Source organism: Diabrotica undecimpunctata, chromosome 7 (assembly GCF_040954645.1).
Source record: "Diabrotica undecimpunctata isolate CICGRU chromosome 7, icDiaUnde3, whole genome shotgun sequence".
Lineage (NCBI taxonomy): Eukaryota > Metazoa > Arthropoda > Insecta > Coleoptera > Chrysomelidae > Diabrotica > Diabrotica undecimpunctata.
In genome coordinates this window covers 34,127,699-34,147,262 of record NC_092809.1, presented here as the reverse complement: position 1 = coordinate 34,147,262, position 19,564 = coordinate 34,127,699, and the positions used below count along the sequence as shown (strand labels likewise).

General features: G+C 32.5%; 1 protein-coding gene across 1 annotated transcript in view; it reads right to left on the bottom strand.

Annotated features, from left to right (window-relative positions):
* stac (C2 and C2B_Munc13-like domain-containing protein staccato) overlaps nucleotides 1-19,153 on the bottom strand; it is a 188,754-nt gene extending 169,601 nt beyond the window's left edge. The window contains exon 1 of the mRNA XM_072537024.1: nucleotides 19,000-19,153. Coding sequence (XP_072393125.1) covers nucleotides 19,000-19,138 — 139 coding nt within the window. The 5' untranslated portion in view covers nucleotides 19,139-19,153. The remainder of the gene's footprint in view (nucleotides 1-18,999) is intronic.
* Nucleotides 19,154-19,564: the final 411 nt, after the last annotated feature.

Here is a 19,564-nt window from a genome sequence, read left to right as displayed (position 1 = left end):
ATCTCATAAGGTACTATTATCTCGCTCTCCCAAATATTTCTCATCAACATTTTCGACTCCTTTTCCTATCTTGGCGTTAAAATCACCTAAACTGTAGTTGGCTTATTTTTTCTACTGTACCTATTACAAGAGGTCTATTAGTTCTTTACAAAACTTTGAGGGAGCTAATAATATTGATTGGAATTCTTCACTTTAAAAATAAAATTTACAAGTTTTTTTTTTACTCAGATTTTTCATTCTAGGACAGTTTATACACCAAATTGCAATATTATCGTCTTTATCATCAAATCTGTTTCTTCCACTATTAAACATAGATCCCGTCGTTAAACAGCTATTTTGCAAACAGTGCCATTAGCTTCTTTACTTATAGGTACGTTTTGTAAGTTTTGGCTCTATTTGTTCTACTTATTCTTCTTCTACTTCTTCCATTTCTGTCTCTCAAGATATCTGTGATTTGGTAGAGTGACTCACAGCTATTTGAATTCTACCTACAATTTGCATCTTAGTCGGTCGTTGTGGTTGTTTGATACAACTCTGCTCTTTGTTTTTTGTAGTGGAATTATCATTATTCTATTAAATTTTCTAGCATTTGTGTTAAATTCTTGAAGCATTTTCAATCTTATATCCTGTAACGTTTGCTTTCGTATACTTTGATAGTAATATAGCTGCTTTCTTCTTATCTAAAGGTTTCACTGATATATTTTCCAAGAGTTTCCGTTCTTTTATTTTCAATCAATATATTCTCTCCAACTTACCAATTTGTTTTGTTCGTTGACAATATTTCTTTGTCTGTCAATTGGACTATTTGTAGTTGATCTGTATCTTTAAGCTATTTCTTTCACATTTTGGTAAATATAAAACATCTCATTTTTTCCTATAATACTTAGTTCATCAGTTTCTCAGTTCCTCTATTTCAAGGCATTTGCTTACAACTTGGAGTTTCGTCCTAATTTCCTTAACGATTCTGTTGTATCTGTATGTTTTTATTTTTCTCCTTTCTTCTCTTGTCTATCAGTAATCCATTGCAATTTCTTTATCTAATATGTTATTGTGAATATATAATTTTTAAATGTGTACGAACTGTGGTAATAATTACCTTAATATTTAATATTTGATTACATTATTTTGTAATATTCTATTAAAATTTATAGATTACTGACTCCTTTTTTTATTAATTACTATTTAACTGGGAATAAGCCACAATTAAAGGTTAAAATACGTTTATTGACGTTTCAATTTCCACTTCGGAAATCGTTCTCAAAATACAAACATTAGTAAATTAAACAAATTTTGTTTTTGTTACTTAGTGAAAAATTCTTCTATTAATTTAATTTTATCTGACTCATCTATATTGACAATTCAGACATACATTATACATTTTAAAGTAGACGACTTTAAAATGATATTGCCAATATTGTTGAGTTGCGTTCCTGGGACGACTTTACTTATAAGATAGTTCATTCGATTACATGAAATCAACTTTAACTTGAGAATATCCGTCAGAAAAGATCATAACATGTAATTCGTCTTTAAAAAGACAAATACATGCCATGATGACAGTAAAATTCTCCTGTTAGTGATTCCATAGTAAATTATGAGGGAAAAACCAGGAAAAAAAACCTCATAATACTATCCCGACATGGTAAGTATTTGATCTTGCATTTATTTTACCTTCAATAAATACCAAATTCCGATTGTATATGTTTGTTATTTAAAAAATATAAATGATGTATTCTCTATATGTTACTGACTTACCAATACTGGTATTTTCTTTTTAATAACTTCCTCTTTCAATATGGGTAACCAGATCCTACTACATTCTGCCGAGGAATTCGCGACACAATTGGTCTCATTTAGCATAATTAGAGCCGCTTCTTTGATTTTTCTCTTTTTACCATCCGTTTCTTTTAGGACTATATTTGAATCATTCCATTGAACCCTATGTTCATTATCCCATGCATGTTTACATATTTGAGATCTATCAAATTCTCTATTTTTAATATAGGATTGATGTTCACTTATTCTAACATTTAATGGCCTTGATGTTTCACCTAAATAAAACTGATCGCATTCACAAGGTATTTTATAAATGCAATTCTTTGTCCTTTCTTGTTCATTGTTAGGTTTGGTTTTGGACAAAATAGATCTCAATGTGTTTGTTGTTTTGAATGTTGTTGAAATGTTGAATTTATTTCCTATCCTTTTAAGCTTTTCCGATAATCCTTTTATATATGGTATTGTTATTTTCCTCGTATTATCCCTTGTATATGTTGTAGGATCTCGTTCTAAGTTGTTTTGTTCTATTCGATCTATTGTTGAAAATTCCTTATTTATAAACGATAAAGGATAATCATTTTTTAATAAAATAGATGTTAACAAATGTTTCTCCTCCAAGAACGAATTTTGGTTAGAACAAGTAATTTTGGCTCTATCGTATAAGTATTTAATGATTCCCTTTTTAATATTAATATTGTGATTTGATTTGAAATTTAAATATCTGTTGGTGTGTGTTGGTTTTCTATACACCTGAGTTTCGTATCCAGTATCGTTCTTAGAGATTAAAACATCCAGAAAAGGTAATGTGTTATTATTTTATTACGCTTTTTATCTAATAAGAATATTACACCATACACTACGGTTTATATTAAGAAAAAATCAATCTTTGATATTAAGAAGTTGATATTTTATATTTTAGTTGATGATTTTATATTAATTAGCCATTGCTCTGAAGCTATTTTCTTGTGGCATGTTAAAGTAATTACTATTTAAATGGAAATAAGCCACAATTAAAGGTTAAAGTAAATTTATTGACGTTTCAATTTCCACTTCGGAAATCGTTCTCAATATCAATTTACTAATGTTTGTATTTTGAGAACGATTTCCGAAGTGGAAGTTGAAACGTCAATAAACTTACTTTAACCTTTAATTGTGGCTTATTCCCATTTAAATAGTAAATACATTAATTAGCCATTTTGGCCACGAATTCTACCTTCTACTACTTGTACTCATCTATAAATCTTGCAAATAACTAGATAATATTACTAAAGTGGACCAAGGAAAGTCAATAATGACGCACACTTTTTTTCTAGAAGTGTCTTTTAAAGATATAATGAATAAAACAGTCAGTGCTACAGAAATCTGGGAATTACAATGTCAAGATATTAAATTAATAATTTTAGGTCATTGTCACGATCATTCTAATTGTTCAAAGTTACCAGTTACAATTTTATAACTAAAAAAATAAAATATAATTTTATTGATTACTGTCGCCATCTGCCGAGTAATATATGAATCATTAAATTGAGAAGACAGGTTTCGTTGTTTTGCTTTCTAGTTTTCAAGAATTGTTAACAGAGAGCGTATGATTACAATTTTTTCTATTGTTTTTAATAATGCTCTAACTTTTTGTAATTAATTAAATAAATATAGTTTTAATTATTGAATAATTATGAAATAAACAAGAGAGGTTTTTATTATTTCTTAAATAAAATTCGTGAAGATGACGTTCTGAATAAAAAAACTTTGCACGAAAAGAAATAAAAAAATTATTAAAAAACGTATTATTTGCTTGGGAATTTATTCGGAAGTGCAATAGCCTTATACGATTTTATTTTCTGTGGTGACATTTCGACTTCGTCTCGTTTTGATCAACCTTCAGAGACTCGTTCTATGACTGCACTGTTTACTTTTTCCAAGGGTTTGCGATATATTAATATACGGATATAAATAATATACTCTCTTGGTGACTCCAATGCTGTTCTGATACTGTGAAATCTTTTCATTTGATAGTGATAAAAGTGTGTGCTTTTCATCCTGCTAGTCTCTGAGATGATTTAAGACTCGTTGTTTTCAATAGAATCTATTACTTATTTTGTAGATGGCAGTCCTGGCAGAATCTTAAGTAATGAAAATACTGATGTTTTCGTACACACTTATGAAATCAAAAGATTGGAAAGGGAAGTATTTTTGAAGTGTGTAAAAGATTTTGATTCCTTGCTGAGCGCTTTCGGCTTACAAAACCATCTTCGGAGCTATGCTACAAGAGAGCAATGATGTAAATAACTAATTTTAATTTAACAATAATTCACTTACGTCATTTAAGGAGTTGGTATTCGATTTTGCTCACTCTATCTGCTACTTTAACTCCAGTAAAAATGGTCAGGATCTGACAGCCGTACCATAACCAAATGTGTGTTTTTTTCATTAATTAAAGAAAGAAAAGAAAAAAGAAAAAATAAAAAATAGAACGAGCATTTTTCTGCTTACCACATGATCTCTCTTAGTAGGATACTTAATATTTGATCTATAGTATGGCTTTATAGGTAGTCTAATATTCCTTCAGCAACATCTATGACACCAGACTGGTTAAGAGCTAAGTGTCCAAAATATAAACTACCTGGTTCTTCAATTAAAGCTATATGCTCTTCAATTTTCATGATTTGCCTCGCGTTTTCGAAGACCATGGTTTGATCTTTTCTTCCATGGAAGTATAGACCTTCAGTTGATTTGTTTAAATTTTTCTTCTCTGTATTATAATCTCTGTATTATAAAGGACATATTAATATGACGATGTCGATGACGACGATGATATGTCGATGACCAGGACAGAGTTCGCTTCCTCAGTAAAAGATACGTCCTCTGCACAATAGAGCTAAGCTAACTCTAATGACTCCTTGCCACCGCCGAGGGCATATACTTACCAGGCTCTCCCAAATACAGGTTCCATTCCCTCCAGTCAAACTTCTACACTTCGCTGGTAACGAACTTCCTGATGAGTATTATGACGTCCTAGAAACAGCACACCTCAAATATAGTAGATAAATTAACCGTACGCCAAAAACGTTGATTCATAGCCGTTTCTTAGTACGGCTGGCGACACCGGAGGTACCTTCTGCTCACGGATTGGCTGGCTAACTCTAAATTCTCCTTCACATTCTCCTTTTTTTACAGTACCACTATTTAAGGCACCCGCTCTACAGCAGCATACCATCCAAAAACTACTCACCCGCAACTAACCTTGCTCACCACCTCAAAAGCTCCCGCAAAAAAAGGGAACACGTCCTCCTTGAAGAAGCGCAAGTTTAAGCAAGGTTCCAACGTTCATACTGATTGATTGATTTAAAGGAAGGAAGACATAAACAGGAAAACAAAAATAGTCAAATGTACAAAAAAGTGGATAAACAAATAAAACTCAAAATTAAGCAAGCAAAAGAAGAATGTTCCACAATAATAGAAAAAGAAAACCGGGAATACTGAAAGATACTAATGGGAAACAAGTGTTGAATTCTAACGAAAAATTGAAAAGATGAACAGAATACATCAATGAGTTGTTCAAAGACAATATAACAGAACAGGTGGAAGTAGGAGTAGAAGACGGTGTGGTTTTAAAGATACTAAAAGAGGAAATTAAAATGGCATTAAAAACAGAAAAAATGGCAAAGCAGTAGTGTGTGTGTGTGTTTTGTTTTATGGCACTGGAACTAAGCCAATTAGCCAAAGCAGTAGGTCCTGACCAAATCCCAGTAAAAAACTTAAAATGCATAAATGGTGAAACCTTAAACAATTACAGTAGACCTGTTTAATATATACAATACACAAAACAAAACAATGGTTACTCTCCACCTTTTGCGCTATCCCTAAAAATACAACGGTAAAGACTGCAGTGAATACAGAATAATATCTTTTGTTCTCAAATTATTCTTAAAAATAAAGCATGGTCGTGTAAATTAAAAGCTGAAAGAAGGAATAGATGATAGTCATTTTGGATTCAGAAACAGACTATGAACCAGAGCGTCGCTATTTGCTTTCAATGTGACAGCTGAAAGATGCATGGATATAAATGTCTATGTGCATGTTTGTTATGTTGATTTTTGAAAAGCATTTGACAAAGTAAGACATGAAAAATTAGTCCAAATTCTAAAGGCAAAAAACATAGACAAAAGAGACTTAAGATTAATAACAAACCTTTACTGGAATCAAAGACCACAAATTGTAATAGATAACGAACCTAGTTTAGAAATAGAAATCAGGAGAGTAGTTAGGTAGGGATGTTTTATGTAAGATGATAATAATTTATGGAAGAACTATTAACAATATAAAATATGCAGACGACACCGTGATTATGATATATGCTGAGCAACTTCAACTACTACTGAACAAGAAAAGGAGTTTCTAGGAAAAATATGGACTAAAAATTAATATAAAAAGACTAAATATATGATAATAACAAAGAAAACAAATACACAAACAAAAATACGTTTGGGAGAAATGATACTGATATACAAACAATACTGATAGAAAGGGTTGAAAAATACAAATACCTTGACCCAATAAGTTCAAGATAGAAATAGCAAAAAGTGCGTTTGTAAAATAAAAACAATTCTCTCAACAAAGACCTTAGTTTAGAACTGGGAGTAAGAGTTCTTGAGACGTTACGTGTTTTCGATGCTACAATATGGGCTTGAAAACTGGACATTGAAGCAAGAACACATAAATAAGCTACAGTCATTTGAAATGTGGTGTTACAGAAGGAAGCTTAGAATAGCATGGACACAGAAAAAAACGAACACGTAAGTATTGCGAGAAATAGGCAAAGAATACGAAATAATAAACAGAATAAAAATAAGAAGGTTACAATGTTTGAGACACGTAATGAGGGGACAACAACAACAAATATTGATAATACAGGGAAATATAAGAGGAAGCAGTATAGGAAAAAAAGGAGAATATCATGTTTAAAAAATTTAAGGCACTGGTTTAAATATAGTTCAGACGGCACTTAAAGAAGAAGAATATTTCTTAGTCTATGATTAACTACCTTGTCAAGATATTTCTACGGATATGTAATTATCTTTTAACGTTGAGGAGAATGAATACATTAATGCTGCATTGTAAAGTCTATCTTCCATTGTTGTCTGTTAAGTTAGGATACTATATTTGAGATCTATGAGGTTTATTTATTATAGAGACAGCTTTCGTGAGCCTATTTTGCCTATCAAACTTTCCTTCCATGACTTTATAAACGATGATGTTTTTATATAGATGAGTGAAAAAGCCTTCGTTTTCTGCAGGAAAGCTTTTGCTTCTGTTACAACTCTTGTTAGATTGAATTCAAACAACTTTATTTAGAACATTTTTCTATTACCTAGTAATGCCGGTATTTACTTCCCATTAACGTTATCTTATTTTTAGTCGTAACTCAAATTTGAGATAAACATTTCAAATGCTCTGTTTTTGTTTTAAACCTTCAAAAACGGAACTCTTATATTTCTTCTTTTTTCTCTTCGCTTGGCTTTACCACTTTAAAGCTTCAAACCTTTTCGAGCAAATTTCTATACTTTTTCCAATTTTTCTTTCAAATTCTCGATCTACGGCAGGAATAAACACACTGCTTCGCAGGGAGGCAATCTGCCAAAAACAAGATCTTGGGAAGCTTAATTTCTCTTTCTGTATTCATTATCAATAGAAAATAACCGGTCGCTTTATGCTCGGAACTCCTATAGGCAAGCAGGAATAAATGAATTAAAGTATCCCATAATTCAAAATATACTTAGAGAAAGCCTTGACTACATGGAAAAGAAAATGCGAAGGCATGGGAGTACCGGTACGGAACGAATACCTATATACATTAAGTTTTGCAGACGATCAAGTAGTGATTGCACAAGACCAAGACGACCTCAGCTACATGATGAAGAAATTACAAGAAGAATATACCAAGGCTGGCCTAGATATTAACCTCGCGAAAACAGAGTACCTATCTACAAGTGAAGAAGACATAGAAGATCTACAGATTGATGACAACGTAACAATCAAAGGAAAGGATAAATTCAAATACCTGGGGTTTATAATCACGAAAAAGGCAACAACAGAGGTAGAAATTACACAAAGATTAGGACAAACAAGAACAGCAATCCGACAACTTAACTCAGTATGGTGGGATAGACACCTAAATATGAAGACAAAAACGCAGATTTATAAAACATTAGTGCGAAGTATTATGACATATGGGGCTGAAAATTGGATCATAAACAAGAAAAACAGCAGTAAGATAATAGCAATAGAGATGGAATGCCTGCGAAGATGCTGCAGAGTAACAAGAATGGATAGGAGAAGTAATGACGAAATAAAGCAAAGAACATCAATAGAAACAGACATACTAACATATATAGAACAAAAAAGACTAAAGTGGTATGGACATGTAAGAAGAACTAGCGACAGCAGATGGATAAAGAGAATAACCGAATGGAGCCCCATAGGAAGGAGGAAAAGAGGACGACCCCGAAAATCCTGGAGGAACGAAGTAGACGACGCCATGACTAAGAGACGACTAAACGATGGAGAATGGAACAACAGAGATAGATGGAAACGGTTGAGCGAGGGAAGGCAGTGAATACTGTAGAATCCCTAAATATATATATATAAGTATCCCAATCTTTTTGATTATCAGCGACAAACATTGAAAGGTATTGACAAACAGTTCTATTATGTCTTTCGACCATTCCGTCTGACTGCGGTTGGAGAGGAGGAGTGCGAATTTTCTTAATACCCCAGATTTTCATTAATTCTTGCCATATTCTGTTTTAAAATTTCGTCCTGTATGTCTAAAGGAATTGCTTGTCTTGATACGATGATTGCTTCTGCTACTAGTAGTTGGTATGCAGTCGCTTCTTGATAAGGAAGTTGTGCAATTTCAGGTGCTTTTGAAAAATAATCCGTTGCTATCATTAATCACTTGTTGCCTCTCTCTGTCATCCGAATTGGACCGAACATATCCACTGCAAGTTGTTCAAAAGGCTCTCCGGAAAGATATTGTGCCATTTTATCACGACTTCTAGTTCTAGGACCTTTTAAACCATTATAAAAATGGCATTTCTTACACCAATCCTCTATCTTCTGCTATAAAGTTCTTGCAATACACTTTTAACGTGTGATTTTGGCAGTACCAATTATTGAACTAAACGTACTCCATCGGGACTTTCTCACTTACAATATAATATAATAGACCATTGGAAAGATACAGAGATTCCTATTGATCCCAGTACGCCTTAATAGTTCCACTATACCTATTTGGTTATTTTCTTACTTAATTTTTAAGCCATTCTTGTATATCTTTGAAGTCATTATCTTTTTAGGGTTTTCCAGAAAAGTCAGATCATTATCTTCTTTGGTTACATCTCTTTTTCTTTAAATATTTTACAGTTCTGGCATTGTTGTTCCAAACAGGGACGCCTAGAAAGAATATCGACATTGTTATGAAGACGCGCTGTTCAATGTACTACGTCGAAGTTATACTATTAGAGTTTCTCTATTCACCGAACAACTTGTCCTTCTGGAGGTTTAACATTACTTAACCACTGTTTAAGTAAGTTAATAAGTTATGGTTAGTTTTAATTATAAAATTTTTATTATAAAGGAAAGTATGAAAATGTTCTAGGGCTTTTACGGTAGCCAGAAGTTTTTTTCTGGTAAAGCAGTAATTATTTTCAACCTGTTCTATTGTTTTACTTAAATATACAATAACTGTTTCTTCACTTTCCTGTTCTTGTGATAATACTTCGCCAACACCAAGTTGAGATGCGTCATAATCCAAGAGAAATTTTTCATCTTCCCGTTGGTAGTCTAGGATAGGTGCTATTGTAAGTCGTTTTTTTAATTTGTCTATTCTACTTGTTTTTGAAGAAGAAGAATTTTGAAAATACCTTGGCCAGACAAAGTAACAAATAGTGAAGTTCTTCGAAGAATGAACAAGGAACGGGAGCTGTGGATCACCATCAAAAGAAGAAAGTTGGAATATTTTGGTCATGTGATGAGAGGGAAAAAGTACCGATTGCTCCAGTTAATTATCCAAGGAAAGATTCAGGGCAAACGAAGCGTGGGGAGACGACGTATATCTTGGCTGCGCAATTTAAGAGACTGGTTCCAGTGCACATCTAACCAATTATTTAGAGCAACAGCTTCAAAGATACGAATAGCAATGATGATTGCCAAACTCCGTAGAGAAGAGGGCACTTGAAGAAGAAGAAGAAGATTCTACTTGTAATTTGACTTACCTCTAACTTAAAATTTTCGTGAATTTGAAATAAACTTCCTGTTTATATAAACTTTCTGACATTCCAAACCTTACGAGACATATTGGAATATTTCGGGGACATCTAGTACATTATATATTTTAATACTTCTTTTTTTTCGTCAAGGAAATATCGGAAGAATCTGTGTCAGAAAATAAATTAAATAGCGTAAATGCTAGACAGTTTTAGCATAACAGGGATATTTATAGGAAAAAATAAAACGACAATAATACATACATGGAAAAGAACAAGAAAAATGTAACTAAAAGAAAATAACGTGAAACGGTACGAAAAAATAACACTGCGCAAATACGACAAGAAAAAAAATAGTGATTACAAACTCAGACGGGACTCAACAGATGATGAGTGAGATTATTATTTCTCTATCAATTAACGCACTTTGCAATTAAAACACTTTAGAGTGCACTTTAAGTCACTGAAAAATGTATATGATATGTGATGTATTTATTCTATATAACGTTTCTTGCTATAATGTTGAATTTTCTGTTGGGAATAATCCACAATTTAAGTTTAAAATAAGTTTATTTTTAACGTTTCGATTTCCACTTCGGAAATCGTTCTCAAAATATAAAACATTTCTCAAAAAAACAGAACGATTTCCGAAGTGAAAATCGAAACGTCAAAAATAAACTTATTTTAAACTTAAATTGTGGATTATTCCCAACAAAAATAGTAATTACATTAAAATGACACAAGGAAATTATTAATAGGATTTGATGCATTCTCCTCTATTTTTGTTATGTGAATATATCATTTGTTTTCTTGTAGTGACACAAAATTAATTTCTTTCGACAGTTCTGCAACATCTTTGCTATTTCGATTCGTAGTTCTTTCCCTCTATTTTACTGATGAGTTTTCTTTATCCCCTGTTTATTTGAATTGCTTCCTTGGATTTTTGTGTTAAAGTCGATACTAATATTCATCTTAATAGTCTAGTCGTTTAGTCTAAACTAAACTTTTTTTGCAGGTCGCCTTCATGGAATTTGAATTTTTCTTCCTATCTAACTTTATTTCGTTTTTTGAATACTCTTTTCAATATTCTCTGGATCAGCTCATCTTTATTTTGATTTGCAATTTGGGAGGTACATACAGTGGCTCACAGCTTAAATGATGCAGTCGCTACTCAATGAAACTAGCTTGTGTCAGTGGGTCAATATTTATTAGAAAAAAATTACATACTAAAATTAAATTGCTATAAGTTTTCTACAGTAGCGTAAGCTATTTTTGGGTTTCAAATATACCAGACCTAAATAACAACAAATATTTAACTATTTTATGTATGGTTATGATGCCACAGCTAAAATGATGCAGATAAGATGAAGCATTACACAACTTATCAATTTGAAAACTGCGAAGTAGGTGTTGCATTAAATTCATATTTCAGTTCATTTTATGTTTACTTTGACATTTAAAAGTATTTAATTTGCAAATAACAAAATTATTTAGGAATGGGTCGCCGAACTACGATTAGTGAAAGAAATTTAATTATTACTTACAATGGAAATGGATATAGTCAAAGTGACTATATCCATGATCCAAAATGGTAAATAAATGTTTATCAACAGTTAGACACATTATTGGACGTTACCGAAATGAAAGTAGAGTTGACAATAAATCAAGGTTAGCTCCAAATAAGATTTTTACCGAACGTGAGGAAAGATGGATTGTCAGAGAAATAGCAAATAATCCTTAAAAAAGTGCACCAAAATTGTGAGATAAGGTGGAAAGATAGTTTGGTCAAAGATGTAACCCCGAAACAATTAGACGGATATTCTTCTTCTTCAGGTACCATCTCCGCTACGGAGGTTGGCAATCATCATAGCTGTTTTAATTTTTGAGGCAGTAGCTCTAAAAAGTTGTTTTGAGCTGCATCCAAACCATTCTCTCAGGTTCTTGAGCCATGAAATTCGTCTTCTTCCGATGCTTCTTCTGCCATCTATCTTTCCTTGCATTATGAGTCGCAGGATGCCATACTTCTCGCCCCGCATCACATGTCCGAGATACTGTAGCTTTCTTTCTTTAATTGTAAGTTCAACTTCCTTCTCTTTACCTATTTTTTTCAGTACTTCATTATTCGTAACTCTATCTACCCAGAAAACCCTCATAATTCTTCTATAGGTCCACATTTCAAAGGCGTTAAGTTGTCTCATTGTGTCTACATTTAACGTCCATGATTCCACTCCATAGTATAGTACACTGTATACGTAACATTTTGTTAGGCGTACTTTAAGAGCTAATGTTAAATCTTTGCCACATAGGACCTTTTTCATTTTTATAGAACGTGCTTTTTCGATTCTGACTTTGATTTCTGCAGTGTAGTCATTATTTTCTGTTATAAGTGTTCCTAGGTAAGTGTACTTTTTTACTCTTTCAATCTGCTGGCCTTCTACTGTCAAGATTTCGTTAGTGTTATGGTTGTTTTTACAAATTTTCATAAACTTCGTCTTTTTGATATTGAGCGAGAGTCCGTACTCTCTACTACACATTACTATTTTACTTATGAGTCTTTCCAGGTCTTGTAAACTATCGGCTATTATTACTGTATCATCTGCATATCTGATGTTTTTAACTAAGACTCCATTTACTCTTATGCCGGCTGTTTCATCTTCCAGAGTTTCTCGAATTACCTCTTCAGAATAAGCGTTAAATAATAGAGGTGATAGTATGCAGCCTTGCCTGACTCCTCTCTTTATTTCCATTTCTTCAGATGTCTCTTTTTTAATTCGTACTATTGCTCGCTGATTGTAATAAAGGTTTGTTATTATCCTTAAATCTCTTTCATCTAGGTTTTTATTTTTTAGAATTTCCATGAGCCGGTCATGTTTTACTTTATCAAACGCTTTATTGTAGTCTATAAAATAGACGTAAAGAGGACGGTTAACATCCAAACATCTCTGCGTCAGCACGTTGAAGGAGAATAGTGCCTCTCTGGTACCCATACCATTGCGGAACCCATATTGTGTGTCACTAATATCCAGCTCCAGTTTAGTGTGAATTCTGGCGTGGATAATTTTCAACAGAATTTTCAAGGTATGTGACATCAAGCTTATGGTTCGATAGTCACTGCACTTTTTGGCATTCACTTTCTTTGGCAAACACACAAATGCTGATGTCAACATTTCTCTAGGGATGATTCCCGTAGTATAGATAGCGTTGAACAGTTCTACTATTATGTCTAGGTTTTTCTCATTCACCAACTTTAATAGCTCGCTTGGTAATTTATCTGGACCAGCAGATTTATTGGTTTTTCATCTCTGATTTGGTTATCTCTGGGCCTACATCTCCCGTTTGGCTATCTACAGATGTACTAGCTTCTCTCTGATCATGAAATAATTCCTCGATGTACTCTTTCCGTCGTCGTAGTTTTTGTTCTGTCTCCAATATAATCTTACCATTTTTGTCTAGCAATATATTCGAGGTTCTTCTACTTCCTACTCGGGCTAGTTCTTTGACTTTTTTATCTAGATTAAAGTTGTCATATCTGTTTTGCAGTTCTTCTATTTCTTTACATTTTTCAGAGAAGTAGGTTTCTTTAGCCTCCCTAATTTTTCTTCTTATTTGGTTTTGAAGCTGTTTATAGCGGGTCGTATTGATGGTTTTGTTTTTTCTCCTTTTATTCATCAACTCTAGAATTTCCTCGGTCATCCATTCTTTTTTCTTACATTTGGTTCTTTCTTACCAAGTACTTTCTTACTTGGCTCCAATATAGAGGTTTTGAAGAATTGCCACTGCTGTTCTACGTTGCAATTATTTCTTGGGTTTCTATCTAGATTTGTGTTGATTTCGTGTTTCAGATTTTCTTTTGTTTCTTCTGACTTTAGTTACTGTATGTTAAGTTTATTGTTGTTGCGGCTCTTTTGCGTCTTTTTTAGTTGAAGTTGAAACCTAGCAATAAGAAGACTGTGATCAGAGAATACGTCTACTCCTGGATATGCCTTACGATATTACGAAGGAATAATCTACATGGTCGAACTGCTAGAAATAAACCTTTTATTATTATTGTATATTAGATTGTAGTTCGCCAGGGAGCATATTAACAAATATTTTAGCTTTTAGAATTCAGTAATATTTGCTGATGAAACCAAAATAGACTTATTTGGGTTCTATGGAAACATATTGGTATGGCGAAAGCCGAATTAAAAAATATGAAAATTATGGTAACTCACGGTGAAGGTGGTGTCATGATGTAGGGGAGTATGTCGTTCGCTGGACTAGGTAACATGCATTTTACTGAAGTAAATATGAACCAGTACATGTATTTGGATATACTAAGGCAGCATCTCGCTGTTAATGATCAAAAATTAGGTATTAATAACAATTACCGGTTTTATCAGAACGACGATCCAAAACACATGTCATATCGGGTTCGTACTTGGTTGCTTTATAATTGCCGAAATGTTATTAAAGTCACTAGATTTAAGTGTATTGAAAATTTGTGGTTGGCCTTAAAAATAAAGTAAATAGTACCTACTCCAATCTATCTATCTATCTAATTAGCCTTCTTCGGTCCATCTTTGGACACAGGCCTCCCCAATCCTTTTCCATTAGGTATAATATCAAATAGAAATAAATTGAAAGTAAAAATTACTGAAGCTTGTGACACAATTTCCCAGAGTACACTAGCAAGTTGGTCGAATCAACGCCTAGACGACTACAGGGTGTAATTGACAATGAAGGAGGATTTACAAAATATTAATAATCGTTTTTCAATATGTCGAGTTTGTTTTCTTTATTAATTTTCTTGTTTAAAAGTTTGCATCATTTTAGCTGTGACATCAAAATCAGACAAAATAACTAAATATTTATTGTTATTTATGTATGGTATATTTGAAACCTAGTTTTTTTTGAAAGCTAGTTTTATTGAGTAGCGACTGCATCATTTAAGCTGTGATTCACTGTACATTCTTATCCTTTGACGGATTTGTAGTATGTACAAGCTGAATTCCTAGAGTGTTTTAATTTATCTTCATGCAATTTTCAAGAATGTTGAGTCTTTTGCATTTATTGCCCTTCTGTGACTTAAAGATCTATTAATTAAAGGTTTTTAATTAAAACGTTGGATTTCGAAATCTTCCTCACATTTTCCTGCTTAATTTCTCTAATAACAAATTTATTTCTTGGTGATATATTCAGATATTATTAATTGCAAGATGTCATATTCAAACGTAACCGAAACGTCTACAGGTAGGTAGGTATAATGTTATTAACCATTGTGTGTACGCACAATACTCTCTTTGGGATTTTTAATAGCATCTTACCGGCACGGCACGGCCGGAATAGCTATAAAAATGGTAGGTACCAACATAAAGGATTATATTCCGAGATCAAACATGAATAGTTAATAATGCGAGAGTGTAATTACGCGGTGGCCGTCATCAATCAAGCGCTTGTCACCCAATCATAACTCGGCGGAACGTGATAATGGCGGCCAAACTGCCCCAGGTCGACCATTAAACACCATTGCCATCGAAATATTACACGAATATGTGTGAAATGCAATTTACCAGAAGTAATTTATAAGTAATTCATTACTTTTTATTTTTTCGAGTTGTATGCCTTTTGACTTTTACGTGAAGTGAACGAGTGAAAAATGATGGAGGTAGATCAAGTGCTGAGATTGGTTTTAATGCTTGAATTACTCTTAGGAATCAGTAACGGTTTTATTAGAATTTACTGAGAATATATTTACTGGTAATCAAATTCGCACATATCTAGGCATCATTCTAGTAAAGTAAAACTGCTTTTAAAATCTTCCAAATGAAGATACCGATGACAGAGATTATGAGTATGCATCAAAGTCTTTATTACACTGTAAGGTAATATGTTTTCATTTTCTCATTATGAAAAATTTTATCAGTGAGACTACTACAATTTAGACACAATAGAATTTGTAATTTTCTTCTATTTTTGCACTAACAATTGTTTATTTCTCTAAATGAATGTCATCAGGTAAAACCGTATTTTTGTTTGTCTTTGACAGTGCTTTAAATATTAGAAGAGTTTCCTATTATAAACTTTCTCAGCATAGTGGACCGCAAAGCTTTCATCCCTAATTCAAAATAGTCAGAAATTCGTCAAATTTACTACATGTTCCTTTTTTGTAGAGAACAAAACAGCTTGTAAACTTTTATACAGGGTGTCCAGAAACTCTCCTGACAAACGAAGAGCGGAGATTCCTCAGATAATTTTAAGACAATTAAACCCAATTCAGCTAGTCCGAAAATGCTTCCTAAGGCAGCTAGAGCTCTTTGGAGATAGCGCCTTGGAATTAGTTTTTTTTTTAAATACCTCCAAAACACTTCTATTTAGAAAAATGAAAACTGGTACGATTATTTATCCTCTAGAGTTTCGTGTCTAGAGGGCATTCGTGATACTAGATTATTAAATTTTAAAATATCTGAAAATTTAATATTCTAGCATAGCAAATGCTTAAAATTTAAAGACAAAAAAGTTATGCGTTAAAATAACCGTTGACCTACCCAAAACGAACGCCTATGACTGATACTAGCAATTCGCAATTAATGAAATCGATTCAATACTGGAGGATAAATAATCGTACCAGTCTTCATTTTTCTAAATAGAACCGTTCTGGAGTTATTAAAAAAAACTACTTATAAGGCGCTATCTTCAAAGAGCTCTAGCTCCCTTACGAAGTATTTTTGGACTAAGGTAAATTGGGTTAAATTGTCTTAAACTAATTATGTGAGGAATCACCGGTCTTTGTATATCAGAAGAGTTTCTGGATACCCTGTATAAGTAGTGTATTCTAGTAGTATATATTCTACTTATCTTTTTTAACATTGTCCATACTTTTATAGGTACCTAAATGGCCGTATGATCCAACTGGTTTACCTATTTTATTTTAAGTGTGTGCTTAAATAACTTCTTAATGGATTATTTTGTATACCACGGCGTTTACTGTGTTTTTATCTTTTTGTTAAATAAGTCACCAACATATTTATGTGTGGCTCCACATAACCACATTTTCGTATCTTGCGGATATTCTCGGTGGTAAAGTTTTCAAAAGCAGTTAGATGCTGAACCAATACCCGGTTGGCAAGTTTAACTGATTTTTTACATTTATTTCCTGCGACTTTTCGTTTCAAGCTCTTTGATATAATTTGCGATTGTAATGTCGAGTCGGACTTATGGTAATGAGATTAAAAATATAAGCCGAAAAGCTCGGGTTCGTTCAAAAAAATATTCCCATAAGATTTTTTTGCATAATCACTTTTATATGATACCCCAAAATAAGGATCTTGATCCTTATTTTGGGGTATCTAGGCGTTGTATCTAGAAGGTTGTCTAGGCGAAAAGTTGTTCAAATTTTTTTAAACAATTTTTGTTTTAAACAAATTGTAAAAATCAATTTTATTGCACAGGACAAATTTTTTTAAATTATTTGGATCATTCTGAATAAAATGGGTTTCCCGTAGTTTTTCTGCAAATTTGATCGTTTTTGAGTTATAAATAATTTAAAACTGAGAAAAACGCAAAATTTCGAGTTTCAAGGCTTAAAAACACAAGTGAAAAACATTATTTTTGGATTCACCAAGACCTAAATTCAAGTTTAAACCTTGTTCTATCATTTCTCGATAAGTATTTTGGGCCTATTTAATTTTAAAACATTGTTTTTTTAAATCATTAATGAAGCGCTTATGTCAACATGGGTGCTCGGGCTGCGGCGTGTATACGAAAGAAAAACTAGCTCTAGGGCACACATTGTTGCTGGTTTAAATTTTCATTATACAAATGAGTGCCCGCCCTGCTATACGCGCTTCATGATCAATTAAAAAACAATGGTTAAATAGTTATTTATGCATCAAGGGTATTATTAGTTGATTACGCCCAGAGAGTAACATAATCCGGCCAGAGGGCCTCTGGTCCGAGGTATGGATGCTGCTTCATGGGCATAATCATCCGGTAACACCAGTGCACGCACAAAGTATGTATATATATTTTGTAGGTGCAGTAAAATAAAAAGTAAAAAAGTCTAAATTTTAGTTTTTATATTATGAGAAATGAAAAATAAAATCTTGTATGTAGCACTGGTGTTACCGGATAATTACGCCCATCGAGCAACATTCATCCCTCGGCCCAGAGGCCTTCTGGTTGGATTATGTGGCTCTCCGAGAGTAATCATCTTAATATTACCCTTGATGCATAAATAACTATTAAACCATTGTTTTTTAATTGATAATAAAGCGCGTATGGCAGGGCGGACGCTTATTTGTATAATGAGGATTTAAACCAACAAAAATTTGTGCCCAAGATCTGGTTTTCCTCTCTTATACACGCCGCAGTCCAAGCGCCCGTGCTGACATAAGCGCTTCATTACCGATTAAAAAACAATGCTGTTTTTTAACAACACGTACGGTAACGTAACGAATTAGAGCCAAAATACTTATCGGAAAATGATAGACCAAGGTTTAAATTTGAATTTACGTTCTTGGTGAATTCAAAAATAATGTTTTTTACTTGTGTTTTTAATCCTTGAAAATCGTTATTTTGCGTTTTTCTCAGTTTTAAATTATTTATAACTTGAAAACGATAAAGTTTGCAGAAAAAACTGCAAGAGACTTATTTTGTTCAGAATGATCCAAAAAATAAAAAAAAATATTTATTTATTTATTAATTGGTTTTCGGCTGGGCGACCTCTTGAACCTTATTTTGAGGTATCTTATGAAAGTGTACATGTAAAACAATCTCATGAGAATATTTTTCCGCACGAAACCAAACTTTTAGCCTTTTCTAATTAGGTTTATACCTAACCAAAAACAAAATTAATGAGAATTCAAGAAAAAATCCTGTGTATTTTCTATTAAGTTTAAGATTTTTAATAAGAATTAAACATTTTCCGTATTACAATAAGCAATAATTTTTATTTAAATACAAAAATCTAAAAACGTACCTAAAATTATTTTTATATCTTCATCGCGAAATGTTGTCGACGAACAAGTTTTTTTTGTGCACCTCCACCTAATGCCACATTTTGTATTGTCACTCTGACGAAATTTAAAATTTTCTAAATATTTTCTAATTTTCACCATGTCTTGTTATTTTTGAAAATAAAATTTGTCCAGAATTTGCTTTGAAACTATAGAATATTGGGATGAAAGATTCGTTCACACTCCATAAATTGTCTGTTATCTAAAGGAGAAATCGTTATTAGAAAATTAAAATTGGTCTAATCTTTTTAGTCTTATCGACAAACAAATTTGGTAATCTCACAAGAATTTACAACTTGTCTCTTATTGCTTGGTATTTAGGTCATAAAATATTGCTGATCTTCTTAAAAATAACGTTTACACCTGCATTTTTTAAATAGAGCCTTTACGTCAATATCGTGCATATGTGATCTATTTTTTGATATATTTATTTTATTACGAGATATTTTTTTATTGTTTCTGATTAAGTCGGGCGCAATATTATGTTGATTTTAAAAGATTTAGCTATTAGTAATAATATTTTAATTA